General features: G+C 59.0%; 1 protein-coding gene across 2 annotated transcripts; it reads left to right on the top strand.

The window, feature by feature from the left end:
* The first annotated feature begins 9,175 nt into the window (after nucleotides 1-9,175).
* Irf2bp2 (interferon regulatory factor 2 binding protein 2) lies at nucleotides 9,176-11,559 on the top strand. Of its 2 annotated transcripts, none has more exons than XM_090318743.1 (2): nucleotides 9,176-10,234; nucleotides 10,402-11,559. In XM_090318743.1, the coding sequence occupies exons 1-2, from the start codon at nucleotides 9,214-9,216 to the stop codon at nucleotides 11,091-11,093; spliced, it is 1,713 nt and encodes a 570-aa protein (XP_090174869.1). In that variant the 5' UTR covers nucleotides 9,176-9,213; the 3' UTR covers nucleotides 11,094-11,559. The 2 variants fall into 2 exon arrangements, with proteins under 2 accessions (XP_090174869.1, XP_090174868.1); XM_090318742.1 differs by having other exon boundaries at nucleotides 9,176-10,282.
* Nucleotides 11,560-11,767: the final 208 nt, after the last annotated feature.

Below are 11,767 nucleotides of genomic sequence, written 5' to 3'. Positions count from 1 at the left end.
CTCACGTGCCTGGTTAATTGCTGGTTCCTGGGGCGTGGCCTCGGCCCCTGCAATTCCTCCACTGCTGTGCCGGGTGGCTTCTTATGAAGAGGGAGCTCAATGTGCCCACCCCGAGGTGTGGAATAATTTAAATGATGCTACCTATGGGCTGCTCCAAGAAAACCAACTGCTCCTCTAGGCTGCCTTTATTGAAACATTGTCATCTACAGGCAATCACGAAAGTATAAGAAAGGATTTACAAGCTGCATTCTTGGTCTGAAAAATAAAATGTTTCTTAAAAGTACTCCACGTCTCTCTTACGTCCTCCTCCAGACTGGTTTCACATTGAATATATAATCTCTGAGAAATTTCCCAGGCTAACAAGCAAGTACAAATAAAATTTCAGCCAGCCTCCCTCTGGCAGCTCCTATTTACAACCCTAGCTACTCAGGAGGCCTACATCTCAAGGACAGTATTTCAGGGCTACCCAGAGCAGAACAGTTCACCAGATGCTATTTCTAAACTAATGAACAAAACCCAGGGCTGTGATACGTCACTGAAATGGTAGAGCACTGGCCTAGCAAGTTTGAGGCCCTGAGTTCAAACTACAGTACTACCAAGAAAAAAAAAATCCTCACAAAGTTAAACGAGATGAGCCTCTTAGGGGGAGACACAGTACTGCTGGAATTTGAACTCGGGACCCGCTAGGCAAGCCCTGTCTCCTGCTCTTGTTTGGTGTGTGATGGTTATTTTAGCTTCTGCCCCAGTGTGTTCACCTCATAGCTGGGTGACTCACACCACCTCACCCAGCCTCTCTCTGGGGAGATGGGATCTCAAGGACTTGTTTTTGCCTAGACTGGTCTGGAACCAGATCCTCTTCCTCTCAGCACCCACAACCCCAGGCAGCTAGGATGACGGGCTGGGGCCTTCATCACCACAGCCCAGCTAGTGGTTAACGGCAGGGCCATGCCTGGATGGCCTCAGACCGTGACCCTCCATTCTCAGTGGCTAGGATTCTGGGTGAGCGAGCCACTTGCACTGGTGTGTGTTCCTTTGGTTTCCCAAATCCTCACTCAAGACCAGGCCTCCCTGTGTGGGTCTCACTGGAAAACATCCACTGATGTGCTGTCTGGAGTGAGGGAAATGTGGACAGGGCTTGGTGTTAACAAGCTCTCACTGACACTGGTTCGTGACGTGAAGGCTTAGTGGTCGGAGCGAGGGGAACAGAAAGCCAGTGTTTCGTTTAGCCAGGGCAGGCTGTGCAGTGCATGAATTAGTGCAGTGTTTCAATTCATGGATCAGAAATCCCCCCAAATGGCTGGCTGGGCGGAGTGGGGTCCTGGCTGGCGCCGGGAAGCTCCCAGCCCAGGGGTGATGTCTCCTGAGTCAGGAAACCCCACACAAGCGTGCACCCACTCCTTGGCCCCTTCATTCTTTGCCTGGAGCTGGGATGAATGAAAACCCCTGCCCCACCTTCCCAGGGAAACGTCAAGTTCCTAGAGATGGAGCCATCTTTATGACGGCAAAGCTGGGGAGGAGCTGGGAAGGACGGCTGCTCCAGGTGAGGCCATCGGGTTAGGGAGACCAGGCCTGAGGCTCACTGTCACAGATCAGAGTCCCTAACCCTGTGCTCAAACGCGCTTTTCTCCCCGGGACCCTGAGTGGCAGGCCTGAAAGTCAGCTCAGGCAAAGAATCCGGAGCCATTTCCAACTGGAAGCCAGCTCTGATGTGGAGCATATGGAGCTGGGACGCAAACCACTCCCTAAACTCTCCCGCCAGAGGGCCAGGTCCCAGCTTGCCTGCAGTCAGGGCGGCCTGCATTCCCCGGGGTTAAAGGAATGTCTCATAACCCTGGGGCGGGGTGGGGGGGGATTGAGATCCCTTTGCACATGTGGGGGGGGAGCCTATTTGTACAGCACGGTCCACAGTGCTCTTCTTTACAGAAGGCAGTGCTTTCAGATTTTGGAAGCACAGTTAAATGAAATAAATTCTACATGTAAGCAGCCCCATCCTTGGTGCATATGTGTGTGTGTGTGTGTGTGTGTGTGTGTGTGTGTGTGTACATGCTTGCATGCATGTGCCAGAGCTGGTACTCTACCACTTGAACCACAACCCTACTTCCAGCTTTTTGCTAATTGGAGATGATAACCTCATGGTGTTTTTCTGGCCAGACTGTCTTGGGGCTGTGATCCTCAGAGCTGGGACTCTTGAGTAGCTAGGATGATGGTGTGAGCCTGTGATCCTAGCAGCAGCACCAGCCTGGCTTCCCCTCTCCTCTTTGAAAAACAGAGTCTTTCTTAATTTATTAAGTTTTCCCACAATCACAAACAAATACGTGAAAGCCATGTGGAAATTTATGCATGAAGCATTCCATCACAGTTAGCAAGGTCACAGGAAATTTCACAACATGTGAGTTCATTGAGCAGGCTTTCACGATGTCCTTTATGAATGTGGTATCCAGCCACTAATGAGGAAGCATGGCTGATGACCGGCCGAGGCTTGGGTGAGGACCCCAGGCCAGCGCAAAGCAAGATTCCCCTTCCTGCAGACACTTGCCTGCCAGGGCAGAAACTGGCACCTCTTTGTTTTGGATCAGCAGAGGAAGTCTTGTCTTTTCCTCATTTTGCTGTGCTGTGCTGGGGATTGAACCTGTGACTTTCCATGTGAGGAAAGTACACTGAACTCTAGATCTGCGCTCTCTTCTCTCTCTCTCTCTCCCTCTTTCCATATGTGTGTGTGTGTGTGCATATGTACACATATATGGATATGTGTATGCATGCACATATGCTATGTGAACTACATCTACACAGGCACACACACGTATAGAAGTATAGAAAGTGAGGCAGTTTCTGTGCAAAGGAATGCATGAGCACTTATTTTCCACAGACCCTGGCTGGGCTCATCGCTGGACTTAAGGACGCTGATACAGATGTGTTCCCCTGGCTCATTTAAACTCAGGGTAAACTGTGGTCTGCCCCCTGCAAGCCCAGGCTCTGGGCCCAAACCAAGCAGAGGTGGGGCTTTGGGGAGATGTGGTGATCCAGGAGCCTGCAGCCTCACGACGGCACTCGCCGGGCACAGTGCCCCCCAAATAACAGGCAGGCACTCGCTGGGACTCCTCTGCCTTGCTTTGTGTGCCATGTGAGTCAGAAGAATGTCAGGCTTGGGTTGGTCAAGTTCTCTCCTGCAGTCCCACAGCCCCTCCCGCTCTGCTCCGGTGTAAGAGGTCACAACAGAAATGACGAGGTCACAACAGAAATGGCCGGAGGCCACCTCTCCCTCTCAGCGCAAGGAAAGCCCTGGCTGCGGGGCCCTTCCTTCCAGGAGGACCCTGGCAGGTCACTGAGGGGAGAGGAGGAAAGCTTCCTGATCCTGCAGATGGCTGCAGGTACTTACATGTACCTTAGAAAAATAGCTGGAAAGAAAGGACAGATAGGAGGCAGCCGACCAGTGGGCTGAGGAGAGCGGCGCAGTATGAAGAATCAGATTCCAGCTCGGAGATGCAGAGTTGCTTTACTTCCAGGCAAATTTCTTCTGGCCTTCCTGCTTGGGTTACCAGCTTCCTAGATGAGTCTCAGTCACTGGTGAGGAGAATGAACTGGCCTGGTAACTCAAAGGTAGACAGAGGCAGACAGACGTAGGTAGAATAAAAGCAGCCTGACATGTGGTTTTAAATACCACCCCCAGGAAGCCTTTATGTGTGCCACCCCAAGGCAAGGCTCTGAAGGACTTCCTTCTGCAGGAACTGGCTGCAAGGGCGGGAGTCCCGCAGCCAGGGCCGCTGGATTCACACCGTGTGCGCCCTCTTCCAGCCTGTTACTTCTCCAATTCTGCCCAGGGCTCTGTTGGGCTCAGCCCCCCAGCTGGGGGCCCCATCCATGCTTCCTCCTTCCCAGAAGGCTCGTCAGCGCTGCGGATGAAGTTTTCCTCTTTGTGGCTGGCAGTCTCCCAATGTCACCATGTGGGCACAGTAGCAGATGTGCCAATGCTAACAGAAATTCATTCCGATTAATAAGTCACCAACTACAATTCCTCTTTTTAATTCTCCTTTCTTCTTCGGGAAGCTCTTTGAAGAAGAGAGCCTTTTCTTCTCCAGAGTGTTGGAAAAAGAGCTCTAACATTCAGATCTTTCAATGAGCAATGCTGGAGTACATATCTTCCATATAACATGTTTCCCGGTAACATCCACCCTTTCTTTTTGATAGGCAATTACGGTATGTAAGCCACCAAAACCCAAGTGACAGAGGCCAACCAAACCTTTCTGCTGAATGCCAATATTTTTGCGAATATATATATATGTATATATACATATAAATATAAATATAAATATATATATATATTTATCTTGTCTGGAGACAAGGAGCGAGGTTGGAGTTGTACAATGGAAACTTGATGACTGAATGAATCTTTCCTGTTGTCTTTAAGAAACAGGTCACAAAGAATTGGGGGGCTGGGGTGGGGACTGGACTAGGAGAATGGCCTAAAAGGCCCTGAATTCAATTCCCAGTATTGAAAAGGAAAATGTGAAGGTGCAGTGTTCTGACTGGGTGAATACCAAAACCACTCCACTACCTGCCGAGCCCTGAGTCTAACACCAGCAGCATCTCTGTGTGAGCTTCTGTGGCCCCCTCAGGGAATGGCCCCCTCATCAGGGACAGGCCCCTCCTCCTGGTGGCTCCATGTCTTCTGTATTCTTTGGACTGAGCCTCCTATGAACAGCATTAGAATTTCCACCTCTGCCTAAAATGTGGAAAAAGCAAACTTCAACACTTTTTGTTCTTTGAGGCAGGATCTTGCTGCAGAATCTCAAGCCCCCTGGCTAGGTCTCCTGAGTGCTGGGATTACAGGTGTGACCACCACGCCTGGCTGGCGTGCAGCCTGCCCCCTCTATCTGTTAGTACTCAGCCAATGCTCACATTCTGGCTAGGCTTCTAAAATGTAAGAAGAATGTGCTAGACTATATCCCTGAGACAACAGGACTGCTACCTACACGTCAGTTATCTTTAATGTGACTTTTAATTAACGCCTCACATGTTTAGCTTCCTGAGTAGAATCTGTGCTTGACCTATCTTGTAAAAACTTAAGTCCACTTGAAAGGCATACTGCTACGCTGTCACATTACTCTTTACCATAATCAAACTCACAACATTTGATTGTTTCAGTTGTCTGACTGCTGTGAGCAGGAAATGCAAAGTTAAGCAGAAAAGCTAACGGGAATATTGTTCCCATTTTTAATACTTTTGAACATTCGCCCTAAGTCAACTTGCCATTCTGTCATTTCCTGTGGATATCTTTTAAAGGATTAGGGTGTGTGTGTGTGTGTGTGTGTGTGTGTTGGTTTGGGGACTAGAACCTAGTGGCTGGGCTCTGCCCCTGAACTTTTTGCTCACGGTTGGTGCTCTACCACTTGAGCCACAGCTCCCTTTCTGGCTTTTTGGTAGTTCGAGAGAAGAGTTTCATGGAGTTTCCTACGTAGGCTGGCTCTGAACTTCGATCCTCCGATCTCAGACTCCTGGGTAGCTAGGGTTTCAGCCGTGAGCGGCCAGCAGTAAGCATCTTAAATGTAAGTGGAATCGGCACCCAGATAGGGTTCCAGCAAAGTGCACTCCAGCCTGCTCTTTCCAAAAAATCAATAGGAGGGTTCTGGCAGCCAGTGGTGTTGAGTCTCTTCCAGGTCTCCTGCAAACTTCCTTGCAGACAGAGCAAGTGAGTGACCTCAATCTCTCCTTTGTCTGTTTTGTCTGCTTTCGCTTAGCTCTTGAAGTTCTGAGAGTTCGTGGTTAATGATATCAAATCCCCCCATTTTTGCCCTAGATGGAGACCTGGGTCGGTGTGGCTGCACAGGCTGATGACAGGTTTCATGTCATGGTGCCATGCCACGTGGATGAGTGAGAGCTCTCGTGACTTGATGTGGCCTGGTGCTAGGACCCTCCACAAGCAAAAGCCGCTACAGTACTCAAGGTTCTCTACACTGGGGAGAACTCAAGCATGTCTAAAAAGGAGCATTTGCAACCTGAAAACAGTGACATTGTCCCATACAATGCCACTGCTCAGAAGGAAGGCTCTTGCCTGTTACAGAGTTGCTCCTTGTGCTGATGTAAACACATGTGTTTAAACATGGCTTTTCCCCCCTTTCTCTTTGTAAGTAGAGAGGCCCTGAGTATTACGTGTGTGCCTTTGGCTTATGACACTGTGTTCAAGCACAGGGAGTCTGCAGGGACGTCCATAGGCGTGGACGTGATTTTCCTTTTTCCTTCTTCAGCTCTGCCATGGTCAGAGCTGAAGATGCTTTACCGTGGTTACAACCTTGTTCTTTAAAGCTGCACAGGACAGAGCAAGACGGACCTTCCGTACCTGTGTATGGGTGGAGTATGTGAACGTGGCCCTTTGCAGGGACAAACTGCCAGGGGACCTGGAGATCCTGCAAGGTAGACTGTGAGTCCCAGCTTTGGTGTGTGAGGCCAGGACGGTAGATTTCCTGCCTTTCTGCTCACGCAGTGCTGTAGGGGCCCCTGGAGTCTTGCTGTGGGCAGTCAGGCTGGCTTCCAGCACTGAGCAACTTCTTACCACCATTCCCTGTGGCTTGTCTCGGGATCAGTTCCCTTCATCCTGCTCTGGGCCAGTGTCACACAGTACGGCTTTCCTCTACTCCTCCACTGGGGCCTTTACTGCTGTTTTCCACTTTAGGAATTACAGCCAGGAAAGGCTGTCGTCTTGACCCTCAGCAGAATAGGAGCTATTTCCTTCAGTTTTGAAGACAAACCACAAGGAAGGCTCCATGTTCTGGGCAAAGGTCGGCCTGGACCCAGCAGCACAGGCACTGGGCTGGCACCCGCCTGCCTGTCCACTGAGGAATGTGCAGGGCCTGGCTGCAGCCAGCCTGGTAACCTTGACTCCGAGTGGCAAGGGACTCTCTTCTGGGAGGACCTGGATCCTTTTGGCAAGAGGGCAGACTACGTGACTAAAACATCCCAGCTTCCTCTTTCATAAGTCATCACATGATGAACTACAATTACAATCCCTGCCTTGTCTCTGTGGATTGCAGACACATTGACTCACTCTAGAAAGCCTGCTCCTGTGTGTGGAGGAGGCGGCTGTAACTCCAGCAGCAGCAGCCGCCCTGGATGCTATCCAACTCCACTCTGTGCCGGGAGGGAGGGAAGGAGAGAGGGCGGAGGACAAAAACAAAGCTATGTTTACTTAGCATACATCGATAAAGCTGCTCCAGAACCAGAGACCGGCCAGGCAGCAGGAAAGGCTGCTGATACAATACCAGCTGGGTCGGGGCCTGCCTTCCTAACCCCCTGGTTCCTGGGGCTTTCTGTTCTCCCAGCCTGCATCTCACCACTAGGCTTCCACGCGGAGCTGGTGGTGTGAAATGTGACATCACACGCAAAGGTCCGCTCTACAAACGCGGTTGGTGGGCAGACGCTGCGCTGCACTGCTTCTGTTTGGGGACAGAGTGGCCTGGGGGTGGGGGGGACATTCAGTGCCTGCTCCCTCGGGTAAATGAGAAGAAGTGGGTCACGGCTCTAATGGAGAGTTGTGCCTCCTTCTAATGAGTGCTGCGGCATCTCTTGGGCGTGGAGATGGCTTCTCGTCGGTGACATCATGTGCTGGACAATGTGGCCCAGGGTCCTGGAGGCGGTGACCAGAAGGCCGGGGCCTGAAGGAGGGGCCAGCCCGGCGGCACAGGGCTTCCCGGGCGGGCCGGGGTGGGGAGGGCCGACAGGCCCGCCTCTCCGGAAGGTCGCGGCTCGGCGCGCAGGGAGCCTGGCGTTCGTTTCCAGCAGGTCCCTTCACGCGGCGGGCCTGTTTCCTCTTGTGCTTGCCCTTTGAAGCAACCTGGCGTTTCCAACGCCGGCAACTGGAGGGAAACGTCAGCGGGATTTTTCCCCGCCGCCTCTCCACCCACCCATGCCGTGGCAGGAAGGATCATCTAATTAGTACCCTGCTCTCTCCGCGCTTCTTCCCGACCCCGGGCTCCGCAGCAGCTCCAGGCGCCCCTGCAGGGCCCCGGCCTGGCGCCGTGGGACAGGGGCGCGCGCGGCGGCCCGGGGAGGCCCCGCGGCTGAGGGCGCCTCCCGCGCGCGAGGCCGGGCCCGGCCCGGGGCGGCGCCCGCAGGCCGCGCCGGGCGGGCCCTGCGCCGTGACGCGCGCGCCTCCGTGGGGACGCGCGCTGGCTCGGCGGGGCCCCGGCCCGCGGCGCCGACGTCCGCGCGGAGCGTGCGCACTGGCGGCGCCCCGCGCCCACGTCACGCGCCGGCCGCGCCGACCTACATAAGGCGGCGGGCGGCGGCGCCGGGAGCCCGCGGGGCGCGCGTAGCCCGCCATGTGTCCGCCCTCCCTAAGTAAATAACAGTGCCAAGCACGCGGCGCGCGCGCGCCCCCGCCGGGCCTGAGCCCCCAGCCCCGGCCCGCCACCCCACGGCCCCGAGGAGCGGCCCGGAGCCCCGGGGACGCCGGGAGGGCGGAGCCCGCGGGGGAGGCGGCGGCGGCGGCGGCGCGCACGGCGCACGGCGGGGCGGGGCGGCGCGGGGGGCGGGCGCGCGCAGGGGGAGGGGGCCGCCGCCCGCGCAGGCGCCGTGCGCGGCTGTCGAAGAATCGAGTCTGTAGAAGTGGAGCGGCCGCGGCGGCGGCGGCAGCACAGCAGCGGCGGGGACCTGGCGGCGGCGACGCCGACGCGGGCCGGGCGCTGAGGCGGGCGCCGGAGAGCGGCGACGCCGGGAGCTGGGAGAGAGCGCAGGAGCGGCGCGCGCCGCGCCCGGGCTCCACGCCGCCCCGCGCGGCATGCCCTGCCGCTCGGGCTGAGCCCGCCCGGGCGGCCGCCCCCCGTCCCCCGCCCCCCGGGCCTCCCCGCCCCCCGCCCCGCCGCCCGCTGCGGAGACCCGCTGCGCCCCGTCTTCGCCCCGGTCTGGAGGCCCGCGGCGGCCCCGGCCGAGCCCTCGCCGCCGCCGCCGCCAGCGCCGCGCCGCCCCTCCGCCCGCGGGGCCCCGCTGCCGCGCCCGCCGCGCCCCGCCGCGCGCCCGCCGCCCCTCGTGCCCCGGGGGCGCCGCGCGGGCGCCGCGCCTTCCCCGGCTCTGCCGCCGCCGCCGCCGCCGCCCCTGCGGCCGCCGCCGCCGCTGGTCGCGGAGACGCGGCCTTGGGGGCCCCGGCGGGCGCGCGGGGCGGCGGGCGGCGGCGCCCCGGCCTCCTCCCCCTCGCCCGGGCCCGGCCCCGCGCGCCCGGCGGACATGGCCGCGGCGGTGGCGGTGGCGGCCGCGTCCCGGCGCCAGTCCTGCTACCTGTGTGACCTGCCGCGCATGCCCTGGGCCATGCTGTGGGACTTCACGGAGCCCGTGTGCCGCGGCTGCGTCAACTACGAGGGCGCGGACCGCGTGGAGCTCGTCATCGAGACGGCGCGGCAGCTCAAGCGGGCGCACGGCTGCTGCCCCGAGGGCCGCTCGCCGCCCGGCGCCGCGCCCGCCAAGCCGCCGCCGCTCACGGCCAAGGACCTGCTGCTGCAGCCGCCGCCGCCGCCGCCGCTCGGCCCCGCGGGCGCCGAGGCCCCGCGCGCGCCGGCCCTGGAGCGCTTCCCGGCCGCGGCCGCCGCCGCCTGCGGGGTGGAGCGCGCCCCGCGCCTGAGCTCCGACTTCGGCGCCCGCGCGCCCGCCGGCCTGGCCGCGCCGCCGCCCGTCAACGGCATCCTGGTGCCCAACGGCTTCTCCAAGCTGGAGGAGCCGCCCGAGCTGAACCGGCAGAGCCCGAACCCGCGGCGCGCCCACGCCGTGCCGCCCACCCTGGTGCCGCTCATGAACGGCTCGGCCGCGCCGCTGCCCGCCGCGCTCGGCCTGGGCGGCCGCGCCGCCGCCGCCGCCGCCGCCGCCTCGCTGGCCGCCGCCGCCGCCGCCGCCTCCGGGGCCGCCGCCGCCGCCGCCGCCGCCGGCCTGGGCCCGGGCCCGGCCCCGCCCGCCGAGCTGGGCGCGCACAAGCGCCCCGCGTCCGTGTCCGGCGCGCCTGCCGAGCTGGAGCCGCGCGAGGCGGCCAAGGAGAAGCCGCCGCCGCCGCCCGCGCACCGCGGCCCGGCCGACGGCCTGGCGGGCGCGGCCGCCTCCGACCCGGGCGCCGAGGGCGCGGGCAAGGGCCGGGGCCCCGCGGAGCAGGACTGGGCCGGCCGCCCCAAGACGGTGCGCGACACGCTGCTGGCGCTGCACCAGCACGGCCACGCGGCGCCCTTCGAGAGCAAGTTCAAGAAGGAGCCGGCCCTGGCCGCAGGCAGGTTGCTGGGGTTCGAGGCCAACGGGGCCAGCGGGGCCAAAGCAGGTAGGGGCGGCGGGGCGGCGGGGCGGGGGGCCCGGGAGGGCGCGCGGCGCCGACGGACGTGGGGCCTCCTCCCCGCCCCGCGGCTCACGCCGGCCCCTGCGCCCCTTCTGTGTTCGCAGTTGCGAGAACGGCCAGGAAGAGGAAGCCCTCCCCGGAGCCCGAGGGCGAAGCCGGGCCCCCGAAGGTGAACGGCGAGGCGCAGCCCTGGCTGCCCGCGCCCGCGGAGGGGCTCAAGATCCCCCTGGCCCCCGCGTCCTCTTTCGTGTCCCCGCCGCCACCCACCGCCTCGCCTCATTCCAACCGGACCACGCCGCCGGAAGCGGCCCAGAACGGCCAGTCCCCCATGGCAGCTCTGATCCTGGTGGCAGACAACGCGGGGGGCGGCCATGCCCCGAAGGATGCCAACCCGGCCCACTCCACCGCCAGGAGGACCAGCGGCAGCCCCCCCTCCCCGTCCTCCATGAACCAAAGAAGGCTGGGCCCCCGGGAGGCGGGGGGCCTGGAGCCCGCGCACGCCGCCGGCCTCGCGGACTCCTCGCTGGCGGCCAGCGTCCCCCTGTGCTGCACCCTGTGCCACGAGCGCCTGGAGGACACCCACTTCGTGCAGTGCCCCTCGGTCCCCTCCCACAAGTTCTGCTTCCCCTGCTCCAGACAAAGCATCAAGCAGCAGGGCGCCAGCGGGGAGGTGTACTGTCCCAGCGGGGAGAAGTGCCCTCTGGTGGGCTCCAGCGTGCCCTGGGCCTTCATGCAGGGCGAAATCGCCACCATCCTGGCGGGAGACGTGAAAGTGAAGAAGGAGAGAGACTCGTGACTCCCCTGCCCGCGGCCCCAGCCAGGACTGCCTCCACTGTACAGATCTCTCCATACATATATAAATATATATAAATATATATATATATATACATACATCCAAGACAAGGGAAATGTAGACTTCATAAACATGGCTGTATAATTTTGATTTTTTTTGAATACATGTGTTTCTATATTTTTTTTTTGACGACAAAAGGTATGTACTTCTAAAGGCATTTTCTTCTTTTGTTAACGTTATTGGCAGATCCTTTTGCTTTATTTTCCTGGTGACAGTTACCTTCTGTGTAGGCTGTGACTTGGCTGCTTTTTGGGGTTTTTTTTTGTTTTGTTTGTGTGTGTGTGTGTGTGTGTGTGTGTGCGCGCGCGTTTCAAAGAGCACTTGACAAACAAATGCTTCTAGCTGTATTTGTATGCACTTACTTTAAAGAGTAAAAAAAAAAAGCCAAATACATTTTCTGACCTTGTAAGATTGCCTTACTGTCTGTTATTCCTTACTGCTGGCCCCTTCCTCTGGCTGGAGGCCAACGGACGGGAGGGGAAGGACCGTGTGGAAGTCCCCATGTGCCTGTGGGAGATGGCACTAGTTAACTTTACCCCCAGCCTGGTGGTCTTGCTCCAGAGCAGGACGGTAGCCTTTGTTGGACCTTTGTTTTGTTGATGAAGCTCAGTGCTTGG

This window comes from Megascapheus bottae, chromosome 26 (assembly GCF_031878675.1).
Source record: "Megascapheus bottae isolate mThoBot1 chromosome 26, mThoBot2.hap1, whole genome shotgun sequence".
NCBI classification, from domain to species: domain Eukaryota; kingdom Metazoa; phylum Chordata; class Mammalia; order Rodentia; family Geomyidae; genus Megascapheus; species Megascapheus bottae.
The sequence above is the reverse complement of the archived record's forward strand: the minus strand, read 5'-3'. Positions and strand labels throughout refer to the sequence as shown.